Source organism: Geospiza fortis, unplaced genomic scaffold (genome assembly GCF_000277835.1).
Source record: "Geospiza fortis unplaced genomic scaffold, GeoFor_1.0 scaffold325, whole genome shotgun sequence".
Classification (NCBI taxonomy): Eukaryota; Metazoa; Chordata; class Aves; order Passeriformes; family Thraupidae; genus Geospiza; species Geospiza fortis.
The window spans coordinates 888,997-909,316 of record NW_005054427.1 but is presented as its reverse complement, the minus strand read 5'-3'; the positions used below and the strand labels follow the sequence as shown (position 1 = coordinate 909,316).

General features: G+C 39.5%; 1 protein-coding gene across 3 annotated transcripts in view; it reads right to left on the bottom strand.

The window, feature by feature from the left end:
* Positions 1-20,320, bottom strand: part of AOPEP (aminopeptidase O (putative)) — a 184,684-nt gene that overhangs the window by 12,486 nt on the left and 151,878 nt on the right. For all 3 annotated transcript variants that reach the window (XM_005426886.2, XM_031061824.1, XM_031061826.1), the window contains one exon: positions 11,184-11,300. In XM_005426886.2, the coding sequence (XP_005426943.1) occupies positions 11,184-11,300 (117 nt within the window). The remainder of the gene's footprint in view (positions 1-11,183; positions 11,301-20,320) is intronic.

The following is a 20,320-nucleotide window of genomic DNA, read 5'->3' as shown; positions in this document are numbered from 1 at the left end:
TACTGGATGCAAGCAGAATGGATTAATCATTTTTACAAGGATTCTGTAATTGTGATTATTGTGTTTGCCAAGGGTTTGTCAGGAGACTGAGTAAATAAGCCATTTATCAGCTTAAATTAGTTTTGTTTTAGACTAAAAACTGGACTTTTCACAGCCTAAGTTTTCTCTCAGGTCTTGTAGCACTTGCTCTGACAGTATTGCAGAGCCCAACGAATCTAAAGGTCAGATACAGCATCACAGCAGCAGGCATCTTTAAGTCAATTTTTCTCCCTGAGATCCTCATGGCATCAGGGTTCAGTTAATGCTGTTTCTCACAGTGCAATGCTCAGTTTCAGTATAAAACCCTTAATGTTCCAGAGCTATGGCCAAAATGATGATAATATTTCTAATTTTAAAAATGGCTTTTGGAAGCCTTACTCAAGCTGTATTTTATTTGAGTACTGGAATGAACCACAGTTTGTTCAGTAGCTGGACCTGAGGCAGATTGAGCTCATGGAGCTCCACCATGCTCTGCATTTGACATCACTGATTGTATAAGCAGCTCCAGGTTGTACAAGCAGATTGTACATGCCATTCCTGCCACCGTGGACAACCTCCTTTCCTGCTCTGCAGCACAGCATGAGTATCTCAGCCCACTGACACCCCAGCAAAAAAGAAAAAAAAAGCATGGTCGTTCAGGAAACCCTAAGGCAGTAATGAACTGGTAGATCAAAATTTGGCAGGAGCTAATTGTAATTTTGAGGAGGACTATGCAGAGGTCTAAAATAATTTAAAACCTGGAGTACGAGCTGGTCACTAAAAAGTCACTTAAAAGCTAATTTTAGCAGAATATCAGACATTAGATTTTGGTAATATTGGTAGCAGTATTCTACTTTTGTAATTGATTCTTCTTCTGATTTGTATTTCTGCAGAGATCTAGCAATTGCACACTATGAAGGGTGCTGGAAACAGTGGAAAAGGACATGTAAGTCCCATCTCTCCTTCTTTAACAGCACTGATGAAGAGCTGTGGGTAGAGCTCATGCAGCAACTGCCTATATTTAGTAGCAGCAAGGAAAAGTGTGGCACAATCAAGGTCTGAAAGGCAAATTCTGTTGCTTGGTCAATGGCAGACTGTGGGGCAGCTGGCAGCATTTGAACCTGTACCTGTGTTAGTGTGCCCATGGGCCAGGCAGCATGCTTCCACCACTGTGCAAGCCTCAAGGAGCAGCAGCAGGTGCCCACTTGAGCCTTCTCACATTTATAAATGTGACTTAGGGGCATGTATTTCCTTCCTGACCCTTCTCCTCTGCTCCAACCACAAGCTCCTGTTTTAGCGGTCACATAGTTCTAGAAAACACCATGTTAAGAAGTTTATATACTACCATAGCCTTGCTCAAGAGCAACCTCATCAGCTTCCACAGGCTGTGAACATGACTCCACTTCCACCTGCAAATAAAACCTGTATCAGAGGCTCTTTTCTACATGACCAAACAGAAGCCAGAAATCACAAAACACGCTGTTTCAGAAAGCCCAGGCAGAGCAGCAGGCAACCTTGCTGTGATCAAAAAGGCACAGCAACCAAAGGACTGCACTTCAGGACAGGATTCACTCTTGGCAATACAGCAAATGCTGAGGACTTTTTTGGAGAAGACAAATGCTCTTTTTTCCCCCACTTCAGGCTTACAGCAGAGAGCTCCCAATTACAAACCAGATACTCTTCTCCCTATGTGGGCCCCATCTGTGATCAAGGACAGCTGTGTTGGTAGAAAAAAAAAACTTCCAAAAGAAGTCAGAAAAGGCAAGAGACTAAGAAACCATGTCTAATCCTTTTTCAAAGGTGGCACTGGCTGTCTCTCTTTGGATGTCAAAGCTGTCACTGTGAATAAGAGGCCTAGTTGGGATGCCTAATTGTGTAATCTCAATGCTCTTCAGCCTGCTCCTCCTTACCCTGTCTAACAGGAGATGGATACAAAAGAGGATGGTCTCTAGCTTTACAGCAAACCAACAAAGTGATGATAGGAAAATGACCCAGAGAACAGTTAAATGAGGAAAAGGCCACCAGCAGCAAAGCAGTGTGACAGCTTCAACAGCACTGTCTGGGAGACCACACTGACACGGTGCCTGAAGGTTTTTCTCACAACATGCACATTTGTGCTGCCACTGTCCCCATGCTGGGGAAAGCAGCTCCTATATCATAGTGCATGTAAGGTAAGGAAATGTTTAAAACAGCATGTTAACTCACTTAATTTCAAAAACAAAGGTTTTAAAAAATAAGACAATTTAAAACATAGATACACTATTTATACTGGAACCAAAGGCCTCCCCTTTGCCTGTATTTTCACTATTGCCTGCTCAGCATGCTGGAGCACTAGTGCCATTCACAGCTCGCAGCATGATGAAGATGGCAGAAAAGATGTCACCATGTGCCTTTCCAACAATTTCACTGGAGATGCGTGCTGAGCTTCGCTTTGCTGTGGTGCTGCCAGCTCTCAGGAGCAAGGCTGCCTTCTGGCTGGTGACAGAAACAATGCTTGTGCCACCTTGCCTGCTCTCAATTCTTGCTCCTTCCTTCCCCAGCAGCGTGGTCTGGTGAGGATGGCTGCACTTGTGAAGACACAGTCTGAGGGTGAGTATGGAGAGGGTGCTGGAGGGCCAGGAGAACCTGCACCTCAGAGGGAGGGGAAGGAAAACCAGGTCCCAGCCTAAGGTACAGCCAACATCAGAGGGGTACTGCAGGGACAAGTCTCATGCCTTCAGGAAGGTAAGGTTGGCTTTGGCACATGTTCACATCCAAATGGACACTTTTTTTTTGGCCAAAATGCAGCAACACAACTGTCTGCCATCTCATAGCCCCATCCATATTCCCTCTGACAGCCTACTGAAACACCTATCTAAAATAATGGCTAGGTTATGACAGAACAAAGAATGGGTTGGGCTGAAAGAGACCTTAAAGATCACCTCATTCCAACCCCCCCACCAGTGGCAGGGAGACCTTTCACTAAACCAGGTTGCTCAGAGCTTTATCCTACCTGACCTTGAACACAGCCAGGAACGAGGCATCCACAGCTTCTCTGGGCAACCTGTTCCAGTGCCTCATCATCCTCACAGTAAAGAATTTCTTCCTAATAGCTAATCTAAACCTACCCTCTTTCAGTCTGAAGCTGTCACTATCCCAACAGTATCTCTGGAATCATCAGAAATTTATATCACCATAGCAAGCAATTAAAACACTTCTCATTACCACTGTCTCTTCTGGCTGTCTCCAGATAGAGTCTGCTTATAATTTTTACCCATATAGTGTCTGCATATGTGTTTCAATACGGATTAGTTATATCTGCACATAAAAGCATGCTGGGCTTATAAATTCAAACTTACAGTGGGAAAAAAGCACATAAACATATACATCTGATGTAGAAATTAAACTCTGAAGAGTTTGAGATAAGCACACCAACAGTCTGTTACCAATTATTATTAAATTATATCTCCTGTTCAGCAAAAGGAAAGGCTGCTGTAAGTATCAAGGCAACAGTAAGCTATCCCCTTTGTCTATGCCCCTCTCTCCATCCCTCTGCTTTTACCTCATCTGTCTTGTAGCTAGAGGCAAAAAAACCTTTTATCTTTGGTCTCCTACAGTGACTGTGGACAAAACATTTGTTATTTCCAAGCAAGGTTACTGTCATAGGCAGAATCTGGAACTCCATATGAAAATATGCTCATTCATGCAGTGAAAACATTTAGATTTTTCCCTCTATTTGACATTTTTTAGTAATTTTCTCCACTTCCTTTATTCCTTGCTTCTGGAATACAGTGATGGTTGTTGCTTAGGACAATGCTTACACCACACAAAACACAACACAATTTCTTTCTCAGAACATCGCAACTCCAACTGGCACAAGGATTGAAAGTAGGACAGCAGACTTTACCCACATGTTATTAAGTCAGCGACTCAGTGGTAGAATCGTATCTGTGTGGTTAAGAAATTATGTCAGAACCTGCACCTTTGAATTGTCCTGCTTCTTGAAGTATTTAGACCTCACAGGGCACAGAAGATTTTTTCCAAATTGTGGTCCTATTCAGGCATACCCTGCATCTGCAGCCAGCCTTCAAACAGGAATGAGAAGTATTAGACAAGCTATTTGGATGAAGTCTCAAAATAAGTTTATTTTAAATAAAAATATTTTCACATTGTTTTTCAGAATTAAAAACCAAAACAAGCCAATCAAAAAACCTCCCAAGGAAAGCAAACCTCAGAGGAACATCCCTACCACTGACAGCTAGGCGATTTTGTTTGTTTTTTAGAAATATCCCCTCCTAGTCATGGGCACTATGCCAGTGCTATAATATATATGAAGATTAAATAACTTTTTAAATTTCATAACAAAGGCTGGTGGTTTGTATTACAGCACTGGGTTTATACCGCCCGACAAAGAAATACTGAGTAAAACATTAGGTAGAGCAATTGCATCCAATTCAGAAAACCTTTAGGACTTAGTTCAGAAGCCCAGAGGACTCCACTTCATTCTCCTTGCTGGACAATAGGACACAGAATTATCCCCAATCCCTTCCTCCACAGATTCTTTGGAAAAGCAGTAAAAAAATGCCAAATGAACCCAGTTGCATATTTGGTTCCCTCCTACCATCAGCTCCTCTGCTTTCCAAGTTGCGCTAAGTTTCTGGACTGCAACACAGAGGAAATTAAGTTCAAAACTGGTTAGAAAAATCAGGTGATAAAGTGAACAGCACCAGTAATGGCAGCAGTCAGGGCACAAAAACTCCTGCTCATGCCACCCAGCAGCCACTGAGATCACTTGGAAAGAACATGTTGCTGTTGGCTCCTGGAGGGGTGTGGGACTAGGAGTGCTGACTGGTGGAAAGCTATTTCCAGTGCTCCACAAATCTCGTGTTCTGATCATGCCCTTCAGCAAATGCTGATGGAGGGATTTTCTGTTCTTCTCAAGTGGCTGGAAAAGCCCCCCTACTTTGCATGTGGAAACAAAACAAACCCAAATTACAGCTACTTGAGATTATCCTTCAGCCAGTCTTACAAATTCATCTCAACACATCCACTCAGTCACAATGGGCACATGAGCCAGAGTGAGTCTCATGAGAGGACTCCCATGGCTGTCACTGGAAGCGTTTTACCCTCATCTTGTTCCAATTTTCTTAGCTTTGAATTTTGGACCTCATCTTTGGGAAGCAAATGCCACCTTCCTAAAAGCTACCCTTTTCTAAGCTCCTTTCACTGGGAAAAAGATCCAACTCCTGCAAATGCACACTTTCGAAAAACTACCTTAACCAATATCAATAGCAATACTGTCTGTGCCAAAGAGCCTGCAAATTGCATTCAGATGCAACATGAACAAGAACATGAAACAGAGTGAAGACTGAAAATTTTTCAAGATCACAGAGGGCATTTTGCAAGTGGCTGTGGCTTCAGTCAACACATCTATCAGCAAAGAGGGCAGTCTACAATATACCCTGAAATTAGCTCTTTTTCTAGTGAAAATGGGAAGGGCTTTCTATGACAGACATATATTTGCAAGGACTTGCATAAGGAAGTAGGAGAAGTACAGCAGGGAAAAAATAGTATTTCTGTGAGGATGTGTGTGAAAAGCATCAGACTGATAATAGTAAAACATATATTTCTTCTTTCTTTTCCATTTAATGAAAGTACTGCCTCAGTAATGGTACAAACCTCAAATACAATTTATTCCAGAAACAAACCTACCCTGCAGGCTGACTCATCTACAGAGCCTTTTCTAGGTTCCTTATTATACTTTTCTAGATTACTTATATCAGGTTCCTCCTGATGTGCTAACTGCAATTTAATTGCAAATAAAAAATTATTCAATGTAACCATATTTATGTCTAGTGACACAATAATGCTTTAACTAAAACATTCAGAAAGGAAAAGACAGGTGAAATTTATTTTGCACTCCTGGTAAATTTTCACAGCAGATTTGTAAGTCCTGCAAAACATACTGTCTTATCCTTAAAATAAGGCATCTCCTCCTGACTTGAGCTGAAACTGAGTAATAACCTGTATATTTAAATACAAAATAAGTACAGAAACTATTTTTACTCTTGCAGAAAAAAAATCACTAGAAAGCAATGCCCTGTAATAGAGTCATCAGCTCAAGCTGTCACCTTTTGTATCTTCTGATTTGGGGCTTCATACCAACAATGACATCAGTTAAGGAAAAGAACCGTGGCTCTATCCCTGTGGTTGCAATGCCTCTATCTGAAACATGCCTACCTGCTGCTACACAGTTCAGTCAGGAAGGACTGGCAAGCCTGTGGAGGTATTTGCAATACATTACTAACTGTACTCAAAAGCTGGAGCCTGCTTCTGAGTCCCTGCCCCAAGGGAGGACTGGCCTAGTGTTTGTGCTGAAAGTAAAGCTCTCCAAGTGCCTTCTTCAAGTGTGCACTGACCGTTCCCAAGCAGTTCCCTTTTCCCACCCAGTTTTACGGTGCTGTCCACAGAGCTCTGTTCCATAAGCGTGCCTTCAAACAATGCCCATCCACAATCTGCAGGACAGCTGAATTATGCAACCTGAGAATGTGCTCAGCTCAACACAGTCACCATCAGATGGGAAATGACAAGAATTCATTTGTACTTCCACATCTGCCAGCTTTTCACGGGCTAGGAAAGATCAATGAACCAAAGTTATTTTGTTGTAACAGAATTCTCACCACTTGTAGGATACCAAGCACCTTAGATGGTTTGTGCGCATTTCTGTCAGTGAAATAAGAAGCCACCACTTTATAGCCTTGGTCACATGGGCAGACCTCATGCACAATGAAGTACTTGTGTGAGAACAGCTTTATGCCACCCACATGACTGATGATGTTATGATCTTAACTCATTTTACTCACATTTACAGCAGAAAGAGTTCTAGTTTCTCTTCTCTCCCCAAAATATATCACATTATAATCCCAAATACAGGGAAAGCATTACGTAAGTGAAGCGCATTTCAATCTGCTTGCTGAGACAAGGAAACACAACAAAGCAACTTTCCATATGCTGTGCAGGCAAGATAAAACTGGTATCTGCAGTAGGAAAAAAGGAAAGCTAACTCTACAGTGAAAAATCTGGGGAAGTACACCATAAATATTTCTGCTTCATCCACATTCTGTACTTTTTATCACCACTTCTTAGATAATTCAGCAACAAGTAAAACACACTTGCAGAAATATCATCAAGTCTTAAATAGGACTGAAAGTGTCACACCAACTGTTCTTCTCCTATGGCTGTGATCTTCTTCCTGTCACATTTTTCATTATTTTGCGGGTTACTCAGCCATTCTGTGTCCTTGTGTGCCCATAAGTTACAGGCCTTTAGCCAAATGAAGAACAGAAATAATGGGAGTAACGAGAGGGCTCATCTAGCTAAGAGATTCATTGACTGTTAACTCAGATCTCATGGTGTCGTCTTTTGTAAATGATTGACTCCACTTTATTTATATGAAAGTTCTCAGTAGCTTATTCAAATGAGATAAGATTGCGCTGTCATATCAGAAGAGATGTCATCAAGCTTAGACAGATTTTAAAAAATACTAGACACCAAAACTTTCTATGTAGACCAACTCTCCACGTTCTGCTGGATGCTAGATATTGAATGAATGAAACAGCTGTCTAGAATAGCCACTTTGGAAAGAAATAAAACAAAAACAACACCAGACCCACTTTAAATTTTATTATTCCACTGTGCTGTCTTATGGCAACTGTAGCTGCTGCTTTATAACATATCCCATTTCTCCTCGGCCAGCTGAACTTACAGCTGGACTTTGTCATGTTCAAAATGCAGCCAGCTTCTATAATGCTTCTCTTCAATGCAGGATGTGGTATGTCATGGAGATGTAGCCTGTGCATGAGTTATTTTGGTATGTAGTGGGAAGCAGCACAACAAAACAGGGGGAACAGGAAGAGAAAATTAAGGACACAATCCAATTGCTTCCCACTTGTCTGACACTACTTGGTGGAGCCACAATGGGCTGAAGGCACAGAGAGAAGAATGGAAAATGGCTTTAAACTTTGAAACCTTCATTGCTTTTAAAACAAAGATCTCTTGGATATGCTCAATTCAAACAGCTCAGATCAATGAATTTAATCTTTTGAAAACAAACTTGTATTCTTGTGTCTTCTCAGATGTTCCAAGGTTTGAGGAATAAATGGAAAATGAAAGAATTATTTGTTACAGAAGTGAACTGCAAAAAGTGGAAAGGAGTCACAAATTCTGAAATGTGGCAGATGCCCTACAAGCCTCTCTTGGCATCCAAGACTAGGGGCAGACCTATCTGCAATGTGATTAAGCCATCTGCAGTTCTGGCTCTTGTGGCTCCAAAGTTATACATAATGAATCACAAATATGTTACTTAACCTGTGATTTATTTTCTGTTTGTTAAAAGAAGCATTCAAATGTCTGTTCTAGTGGGAAGACAGACACTGAGCCTATGTATCTGCATTGAAGCCTAATTTGAGAGGAGAGGAACTGCAGTGAGTAGGTGCAGAGATCTCTTCAAGAGAGATCAGCCTTTACATTCCAGGCAAGGTTGACTCTGACCTCTCTCCTCTCCTGACTGACACAAAGGAATAGACACGGGGCAGGCTACCTGCTGCAAACCCTCCACCCCTTTCTGAAGCAACATGTACCCCTAGGTTGTTAAATCTGGACATGCACATGGTAACAAATGGTCAGGAGTACCAAATAGTGCTGTTGTCAGCCTCACTGGCTGGGGAGAGACCTACACCTCCTGCTGAGGGCACGAGCAGATGCCACCAGGTGTGCAATGCTTTACTACAACAAGCATGATCAATTTAAAGTCAAAATAAAGATGCTTCAGTCACACAGACAGAACAGCTTTAAGAAATATAAACAAGGACTTTCCATGCTGTACTTGTGCAGGACAGATGGACCCCCAGTAATAATCTTCAAAATTATTATGTACAAATTTTAAGACCAAAATTTGTGAAAATACATTAAAAAAACACATTCCTTTGTGTTTGTACCATCTCACACTATTGGTCATATCATTGCTTATCCCTACTCAAAGATGATTGTGAATTTAAATGCTACTTTTCAAAAATAAGAAAACAAGTTTATTTCTTAACTTTCTGCTGCTGGATGGAACACAACCTCACTTCCAAAAATCCTGGAATAAACCCTCTGACACTGAGAGTTTTCCTTTTATTGACCTGCATGCAAGTTTTTTATTTTTTTATTTTTAATAATCCATTTCTGAGTTTAGCTACTGAGAACATTTGAACTCCAGTAATACAACAGGATCACTATAAGTGATTTGTGTATCCACAAATTAAATCTAGACAAGAACAGGCTCAGACTGCAGTTCTTTGCCCCAGGGTCACAACAACAAAAATCCCCTGTGTACATACAAGAGAATGAGGCCCAAATAGTCTGTTCCTCAGGTAGATGAGGCCATGGGAGCTAGTTCCCTTTAAAGGACTGTAGGTGCCTGGGGTCTGATGACTGGAAAAATGCTAATGGTAATGTTATCTTAGTTGTACTTCTAAGTGTGTTGTCTGCTAAGCCCTGGGTTTCACCTTGTAAAATAAAACTGAGATTATGTTCATTTCATAGAGGTCCTAATTTTGATGGTTTGTGGAGGTTTTTCACAAAAACATTCTGATAGATTGTTTGTGTACTTTTACGTTAACACTGCAAGGATAAAAGAAAGCATGAAAGTAAAGAGAAAGGAAAACCCTGAAAAACTGAAGATTGTGGTCTGGTGCTTACAATTCATAGGCATGAAACAGCAACAACACAGCTATTGCTTTGATCTATGTTCCTGTTAATTCCTCTTCCCGTAATAGAACCACTGACATTTCACTGGTATTCAGATGCGATTAAAATATATTCTAATACCTATAAAAAGAAATGTTGGTTCAAGTACTAATTAAAAACAAATCTGGCATTTGGAAAACTATATCAACAAAAAGTAAAAAGTGCAGTAAACAGCAGCAATTGAAATATTGTTCTTTTTTTGTTTATTTTTTTTCTGAGAAAAAGGTAGACATCTGTTCTATCAATCTTTACATTAAGGTTTGGATTTCCGAGTCTTTCCAAGCATCCACACAGCAACTTCAGCTGTAACAAGACAGATTTTGATCTCTCCTTTAATTCTAATAATTGCCACAAAGTTCCAAGAATAAGAGGGTAAGTCAAGCACAATGGCTTTCTGCAACCTTCTGCAAGATAGTTTTTAAATAAACAGGAACCAAATGTTAAGTTTGCCATATTCCTTCATTGCACAGTAGCTTGGTCGAATGCTATGTCATAATTAACCCTTGTTTTATACACATATATATATATATATATACACACACACATATATACACACACGTGTCTCTAAACTCCTTTATGCTCATCTCTGACTTTCTTACCTCCTCCTGAATACTACATGCTTGAAACAAAGGCTATTTGCAAGGGTCCTTTCAGCCACCACTTCTACATTAATTTTCAGAACTTCCCCAGATCAAGAAAACCATAGGACTTAAAAGAGTCCTCTCTGCACGTGGTAATAAAGATTTACTGGTTTGCCTCCCAAAGATATAAAGCACTTTGGAGCAGGGATGCTACCCTTTATGATATCATATAAAGCAGTGTTTTCCTTGGGAGCTATTAATGTCACCAGCACTTAGCAGAAGCAACTGCAAAAAACCTTAAATTAAGGCCCCAAACCAGAAAACACTGTAGTCTCTCTGGAAAGCTAATTTTCCTAAATCCTGAGTGAGACTTTGGAGCATGCAAAGAGGAACAATATGAGCTGACAATGGGGAAAAATAATTTTAGACTATAACAGACATGATTACATTTGGAGACAATATCACAACAAAAACAAACTGGGCTCCACTACACAGAAAAACGTAGTGAAAAATTTAACACCTGAACAAATATACTGCCTAAGGTACACGTAAAATAGTTTGGACATCTGGATTGTGCTCTACTTTACTACCACAGTATGCAAAACACACCTGAACCTACCTACACAAAACACAGAGAAACAGTGAGTCATTATGGCACATGAAGATGCAACAATACTGAAGATCATTCAATTTCAGATTCAGACATGAAAAAAAAAAACAAAAACCTGCAGTGAGCCTGGTTCCTAGTGGAACACTGTCATTCCTAGTCAACAACACAGTGGCATACATTAGAGAGATTTATTTTTACATACTTACCTCAGCATCTTGCTCCCGGAGCTGGTATGTTCTCTCTAAGCACTGCAGTATTCTAGGACACAATGTCTTCTCCTCCAACAGGAACTCCAGAAGTAAGACCAGCTGGTCAGGGAGAAGCTAAAAGAAAAATAAATGCCATGTGTGAATGAAGATCTCTACTGGCTGAGCAATGTAAATGGAAACAAACCAAAGAGGACAAAATTGTGATAACCTGTGCACTTCCAGCATGTGCTTTAAATACAGCTTGGACCTCTAGCTGGTTTCTGAAAAACCTCAGGGTTTAGTCTGTGTTCTGAAAGATTGTGCTGGGGCACACTTAGGACCCATTTTCCATGGTTTCCATTGCTATGGTTAGGTCAGATCTAAAACATGCTTATCTTATTGAAATAGAATCATGGCTTAATAAGTAAGATTTTTATGGAATGTATAAAATAAGTAATTCTATTTTGTTTGGGTTTGAAGAGAGAATAATTTACAGTGCATAATTTGAGGAATTAATGAGGCATATGAACATATAATTTTTAGAGTGGTGTTTTTATCTGATAAACAAGCATTTGCATGATTTGTTTACAGTGAACAAAGAAACACAACACAAATAAGTGACCCACCAAACAACTGTTGTAAAAACGCATTCTGAGGCATATTTTAGTGCAATGAGTCACAAACCATCCATCCTTTCATGGGAAATATGCATGAATGTTGTATTTGTGGCACACACGGTACAGCATCTACACACAGATATATATTCAGTAGTTTCAGTTAGTTTCTTGACTCATGAACCTATCATTTTGAACTGGAACCTAATGTAATCTAAAAAAAAAAAAGGCACAAGAATCTCTTGTAGCCAGTGCTTAAGTGCTCTGTTTAATAGGCTTATTGGATGAACAAATAAATAATTCAAACAGAGCTCAGAGAGAAATTGCACCAGCTGCCAGGAAACATCTCTTGGAAATTCAGGCTCCAAGGTGATCAGTCAGAACTTTGTTATGTGCCCCAAAACTTTCCCCACTATTCATCATTGCAGGGCACCAGGGAAGGAAGGGGAAAGGCAAAAGAATGTCAGTAAAGCTTTTGCATACAAAAAGAAACCAACCCTCCCCTCTTCTAATGTTCTTGGAACAGACTAATAAAAAAAGACATCCTGCTACTTTGACAGTACTTCCAGCTTTCACCACATTTTCTCTTTGGGTGATTTTCTCTTCCCACCTCACTGCCTGCCCATATCTGCTTTGCTGCGACAATGCACTAAGCAAGGATGAAAAGAAGTCAGCTATAGGAAATGCCTCTTCCAACAACACATCCCACAGCCAGGGCTGTTTATGTGGACTGAACAAGACCAGACTCCTGATCTCAGATCTCTGAGTCTATGAAGATATCCAGGATCTTCTGATAAGTCTTAATCTGTAAAATATCTACATTAATAACTAATTTAGCAACATGACATTTACTTCCCTTTTAGACTAGTATCTAAATCAGAATAAAGAGGAAAGGGTGTCTCTAGAATGGTAATGCTTTGGTTTCTTTGCATTTTGATTTCTTTCCTCCATTTTTTATTGGTAAAGTTGTATTCCTGAAGACTGAAAATACCTCACATCTTACTAGCACTTAATGAAACATCTTGTAAGTAATACCAAAGCCTGCCAATCACATGGTATTGTTAAAAATGGTCAATATTTAATATTCAATATTTTAAAATATTGAATCTTTCATTTCAGGACAACTACTAAAATGGCAGCTTAAATGCTTATTATGGAGTCCAACAGCAGCTGCCGGGGGTTGGTGAGACAAGTTAAAAAATAAAACAGGGAGAGTTTCTGGGAAGCGACTCTACTTGGAAAAGGAATTAATTCTGAACACTAAAAAAATACAAAATGTTGCAGAACACCACACAGGTGTTCTGTAGGTGTTCTGAAAGATAACTTCTGATCTAGACAGCTTTCACTGCTAACTAAACAGACAGAAGAACAATACTTAATTTGCAGAAGCAATAGAACAGTTGCTTGAATACATAGGTATGGAACAGCTGAGTATTTTATAATACATCTGCAGTATAATTGCTACACAGATTCACCCATGGAAAGCTATTGTTTAAGGCAGCATTACAGAACCCAACAAAAGAGCAACAGCAGAGCAGCAGCCATGCCCTTAATTTACGTCTGTCTAGTGCTGCATAACGCCTGAAGTTTTTTCAGAATTATCGGCTAAACTCTGAGAGTCAGTAAAACAAACAAAACCCCAATAAAACAAACAAATAAACAAAACCAAGAGTACATGAAGTGTTTGGACAATGCTGTCAGGCATATGGTGTGATTACTGAAGTGTCTTGTACAAGGCTAGGTATTGGACTTGATGATCCTTGTTGGCCCCTTCAAAATGAGCATCTGCTATGATTCTGTGAATAAGACCACGGCTTCTGCTATTTTCCCACGTTCCAGCTGCCCAAGACGGTACCTTACATAGCAGTTTCTAGCTCATGGATTAATTAGAGTCCAAGGCAGGAGTTAGTGAACACCGGCAGAGAGGGGAGCGCTGGCTGGCAGACCTCTCCCTGCAGAGGCACTACTGTGCACAGCTATTACAGTCTGTTCTCTGGCTTGATTCTAACACAAAAGGAGGAACGTTCCCATCTACACTTTTAACCTTTCCTTTCAATAAAGGATAGGTTAATAACCTTTCCTCTCAATAAAAGAGACTCTGCTTTAAAACCCTAACTTAGGCCAAGAGACATAAAATTGCAACCAGAATTCCGTGACACCAGCTGCTACAAAATTCATTCAGGGGTGCAGACATTTTCTTTTTACCAAAGCAGTCTTTTAATGGTTATAAATAAGCTTCAAAAATTGCACTTGAGTTTTCTCTCAGAAACCCCCCTCTCACTGTTTTTGTTTTCCCACCACCATCCTTATTTGTCCTGCACACTTGTTACTTTCCATCTTTCATACCAGGAGAATTGTTTGGGGTCCATGTTGTCAATTTTCAATTTGTTTGCCTCATGCTGAATACAAAAAGGTCCTTGCTTTAAGTGCTATCTAAACATAAATAGTGTAGAGACCTAAATGCAAATTTCTTTTCAAGAACTGTATAGCCACTTTCCTTTACAACAACTCATATTCTGTGAATGCATATTGAATACCTAACACCCACAGAAATGTACACAACACAGATACAGCAAGTTACAGCAGGATAATCATCACACTCTCAAGTTGTGTCTTCAGGCTGAAAACATTCAGAAAACAACCATAACACCGTAAATGCAAAATTTCAGTGTTCCTCATAAAATAAAATGAACTAAAAATAAAAATAACTCCCTCATACTCTGAACTAGAATAGAGAATACTCAATCAAAATGTTCAAAGCTATGCAATTATGAAAGCAGATTGTTTCAATCAGGAAATGTGGTGAGGATCAAGAAATAGTTTTCATTACATCAAGCTGCTGCAACAGCGTCTATTTATACTGTAAGGTACATAGTTCCTACCCAACCTATGCCTGCCACATGGAAACCATATTACTTTTCTCAGGGCTGGCCCACCCCCAGCTGTGACTATGGACACTACAAAGAGGATATAAATGAATATGTTGTGATCAAGCACACTACAGGTTTTCTGTCATGTCCCATGTAATTAAACATCATCCCCTCTATAAAACTGTATCCCAGCACTGTATATATTATCTTGCCCTTAAGACTGTAAGACTTCTCCTCCAACTCTTCAGCCTTCTGAAAGAGTTCACTTTGTCCTGCCACTAAACAATCATTTGTTCCCTGCTTCCCCTAAGTTACCTGATGTTGCAGCTTTAAAGTCTGAGTAAAGAGGCTATTACCCTTAAAACACATTGTAAGTGACAGGGAATATCAAAACTGGCTCTGTATTTGAAAAATGCAAGATGAAAGAAATAAAGAAAACATAAACAAATTGAAAATATAACTGCTATCCACTGTATACTAAATCTCTTGGAAGTAAGAAAAGCATACTCTGTATTTTATTTATATCAGTACGCAAAACACTTAAGCCATTATACTGTGTTACAAAAGTATCTCATTAGATTAGTAGGTTTGAAAGGTTTTCTACAAATAATCTTTGAATAAAATGATGAATTTTCAAAGTACAAGCCCTAATCTGTAAAAAGCACAAAGAAAACAAATCTTTCCCCTTCAGAGATCTGGTATAGCAGCTATAGAGGTCATCGATCTCACATCCCCGAAGACCACCCACACAAAAGAGAGTATTTATCAATTCCTACATTAACAAACACAATAAATGCCAGATTCACCCTTTATACTAGGAAAAAAATTGCCACTGAGACATTTGACTACTGACCTTTCAGCCATGAAATGTGACACAGATATATCTACTTGAGTTGATCCACAGCACCAGCACTTGCACTGCACCCCTCTGCCAGGACACTAATCACTAAAGTTGTACAGCTGGTATGTTGAATATCCCATTTGCTCCTGCCTGCACTTGAATGAAGTCATTGAAAGCCTCCTTGGAGGGAAAATCTGCCTCAGACTAATGCTGCAACCGATTGACAGTGGCGTGATTTCTATTATTACTCCATTATCACACTGGGATCTGTGCCTAAATGAGCATACTTCCTCCCTGATGCCATTTCCTTTTATCCTGGCTCTAGTCTAAAAGTGGATCAATGGGAGTAATATGTATGATGTCACTTCAATTTACAGCTACTGCCTCCCTCTCTTGCATGCACAAATAGATCAATTCTTCCCAAAAATGGTTAAAAAATGCACAGGGAGAATCTTCTCTGAGAAAAGGGTTCTCTGCTATATTTGTCTGTGTAACCACAGCAAGGAACTGTTTACACTGAGCAAAAAACAGGGGGGAAAAGGGAAAAAAAAGTCACTACTGTGCACTGGAAAATGCTGGCTGAAATACAAGAAAAACGAGGCCTTATAGAGAATTAAAGCAATTTGGCCTTTGAAAATTACATAGAAATGTTTGGAGTTTTTAAGGCACAGTATATTTCTCCTGTACTTAGTGGAAGATAATATTGTGTCCTTTCCCCGAAAACATAAAAGGTATTTTCATTAATATATTTACAAAGTTTTCCCAAGTCAAACCAAATTCCTTTCCACTCCCCTCTTAGGAAAGAAAGGGAAAACCCCCACTCCATAGTTCAGTTGTGAATGGTTCCCTTCCGAAAAAAATTGACCATTGAATCATTTAGGTTGGAAAAGCCCTCTAATATCACTGAGTACAACCACTAACCCAGCACTGCAATGTTGACCATTAAACTATCTCCCTAAGCACCAAGTCTACATGTTTTTTAAATACCTCCAGAGAGACTGACTCAACCTTGTGCAGCGTGTTCAATCTCCTCATAAATTGCAGTCAAGAAAGCAATGCTACTAGTCCAGGAGACAGGATTTATAGGTCCAGGCCATCTCTGCACTTTTACTTCACATGGTCAAACAAATCCCCAAATGAATCTCATTTTATGAACTCTCCCCCACTGCCTTGAATGCTCTTTTCTGCAGGCTGCAACTAAATAAAACTGTTGTAGAACAAATCCCCTTATTCCTCAAACTGTTAAGCAAATTGGTAGCTTGAAAACTCAAAAAAGCACTGTTTACTCAACCATGTTTTTAACCAGATGTTTTCATTGTTTACCTCAATATTCTTCAGATGCTGATCAGCACAGTAACTTCTTTTAAATGAAAACAAGGTATGTTCCCCACCCCCCTGCAAGGGCTAAAATGTATTTATATCAAGTAGCATATGAATAAATATCAATTATCAAATGTCCACACTTGCAGTTGTTAAGTGTGCAGTATACTAGTGAAAAGAGTTTAACTCTGAAAGAACTAGTCTGCTGTTTGATTAATAGGCAGGGGGGAAAAGTATTCTGCAGCTGAAATATGCTTTGAACTGGTTTGCAAAATAAAGCCCATCTTTACCACAGGCTGACAAAATTTCACAAGCATGTAGTGAAAAAGACAGCTCTGCTTAACTTCATTTAGGCCAGTTTATTTGACTTCTCCCTTGATGAAAAGTCAGCTCCCCTTTCAATGTTTACGAAAGATAACTAGTCCTCACTATATTTAAAAGCAAAATATCTCAGGCTGTAACATATTGTCATCTACTTATGAACTGCACTTATATGATAAGTGCAGTATCTGTTCAGTTGGCTCTTCCTATTCTCAGCAATTCATTTTTGAACACAACCATTTTAAAAACACAAACTAGGAAGTGTACCTGGTAATTATCATGAAAAATACATTCCTATGAACTTTGCTTCAAAAAGCCTTATTTCAAAAAGCAATAATTCCAACAAGTTAATCAACATTTCACTTGTGTTATACTTCAAAATGCTTTTTCTGGGACATTTATAGCTGGCATCACCTACTTCTTACTAGGAGAACATAAAAAGGACACATACCAATTTATTTAATAAACAATTGCACTGGCATTTTGTTCTCAGTTACTTTCCTCCTTATAATACCAAACTTCAGGCTGTTTTTTGAAAGCAGATAAGCTCTCTCAGGAATAATTTTAAGGCCGATACCTACTAAAACACAAAGGTTTGGTTTGTTCTGGCCACAGATATGAAAACACTGCTGAATGAAGGGCACAAATTACTGTTTTATGTTCTGTGTCTGATATTCTGGTTACACATTACTGATAATATTATTAAAAGGCCAGCTACTGCTACCAGTCCATGAACTGGAACTTTTTCTTAGGCTTTGGTATGAAGTATTTTCCCATAATTTACTTTATGGAGAGAAGATCCACTTACAAAGAAATTCAACATCTGCAATCTAACATAAATGCACTGAAATGTCAAAAATGATTAAACCTTCATGATCTAACATTCTGCTGAGCCAGCAAAATGAAAAACAGGTGTTTTCCACTACAGGTTCAGGCAGGTTATGCAGTGCTTTTCTCAACCTTAGCTTTCTCAAAGAAACATTTCACTGTAACTTTACCCTCAAGCATAATAATTCCCTTTCAAGCACAATAGGCTACACATTCTCTATTCTATGCAGATTACCAGCCCTGCCAGTTACTATCACGCTTCCAGGATGTGCGGCTCCTGCTTTCAGATGAAATGGCCACACCAAGAGAAAATTGTCACAGAAAGCCAAATTCCACATCTCAAGACACACTTCACAGACAGTATTACTGTGACACAAACCAAAGTTTTTGTTGTTGCTGATGCTGGCAACAGCAAGATCTTAAGTCACCACTTCACTCAATCTCAGGAGTCCTCAGCAGTGCAGAGGAATGATCAGAATATCAGCCCTGTGGTTAGTGCTCACCACCTGTGAGCAGCTGGCATTAAAACCACCTTTTCTCATCTAACAGCCCTCCCAGCAGAGGCACTGCAGGTTCAGCGAAATATTCATCTAACTGCAAAGAACAAAGTCAAGAAGACTATTTGTTTTATTTTCCAGATTCTCTGACTATTACCTATTAGAGGATTCATAGAAAAGACCACCAAATCTTAGCAATTGGTGGAAAGATTTCATACACACATTGCAGCAGATGCTGAAGTGCAAGTATCTGCCTCCTAATTTGTCCACCCAAAACAGTGTAGGTCTCAACTGCTCCAAATCACGTGCTTAAGCTGATCAGTGGCAGTATAAACCATCTCACCTTGAATCACCAACATCTAGATCCTCTGAAACCACCTGGCTATCAAGTGGCCTCTGAGACATTAAAAGAAAGTGACAGACTACAGCAGACACTGAAAAATGAAGAGCTGAAGAAGCATAATGATGGAATATGAGCCACAACCGTCAGTGAGAACACCCTCAGCACCCAGATTTCCTTTATTCTTCTCATTCTAAGTACTAGAAAAAAGACAAAATCCAGAGAACCTAAGAGAATAAACTAATTTTTCTAGCAAATTACTGGGCAAGTAACCTCACCACCAGCATTGAAAATGAAAAATCCCATCTCTGGAAACTAATCCAGGAAGTTAAGATACCTCTTCAGAATGAAATATTCTTACAATAGAACTGAGCAAGGGCCAGCTTGAAGAAGTATAATCCTTTTCCTTTTCCTACATTTGGCCATTCCTGGCACAGAAATTTGTTCTGTCTATACCTACCAAAGCAAGACTCAGTCAATGCCCAGAGTTCAGCTAGGATTGTTATCTTCAAGGAATTCACTACAGGTTTTCCAACTCTCTTATGGTGCGGTCAGCTCTTGGGAAAATCTCAGGTTGTTCACCAGAACACATTTCTTTCAGGTAAATCAAGTACAAAGGTACCAGATCTAGTACCTACTAGATGCCCCAAACAGCTGGAATTCAGAGAAAGGACCTAAAGAAGGAGAGAGAAAATAACTTTTCTTTGTCTTCAAAGCTTTCACTATGGCTGTGCTGAAGGAAGTTTTATCAATTCCACTCAGCTCATGCTGGAACTGCAGGATACACCACCACTTCAGGGAGGGCTGTCTGAGATTAATCAAAAAGCACTAACAATATCACAAGCCTTCCTGGATGAAAGCATTAAAGCCCAGATGGGAACCTGCACTTCCATCTCTTAACCCTTTACTACTGGAATCCACAGGAATTGATTTTCTTTTCTACTCTGTCTGATTTCAGAACAACAGGTAATGAGGGCTTTCATATTTAATTATGTCCTGTGTCTTTTAACATTTGTAGATAAACTGCATTTCCAGATCCATATTTTCTTTCTTTTCTGAAATCTGGCTCTGGTGGACTGTGTGTCCAATACAGCCTGTGCATACTCACAATTTTTCAACACACTACATACATTTGATCCCTTTTTCTTTTAGAGTCCTTTTGTTGTTTGCTGGTTGGTTGTTGTTTTGGGTGTTGGTCTTGGGGTTTTTTTCATTTGTTGAGAATGCAATTGACCAGACTGAGTGAACTCCAATTTCAGAAATACACACATACTGCCAAGAAAGTCTTAACCATGGACAACCTTAAAACACACGTACTTCTAACAGTCTAAACCTAAGAAGAGGTGCTGCTGGGAACCTAGAAAAGCAGTATATAGAATTTGCAGTCATGAAACTGTCCTCACTGATCAAAGATGCAGAGATGCCAAGCCACTACCATCAGCTTCTAGAATTCTTTTTTTAACTAAGGTCTCTCGATGGCCATGACTAAAACTATCAGTTGTCTGAAAGAACTCTTTTTGCTGC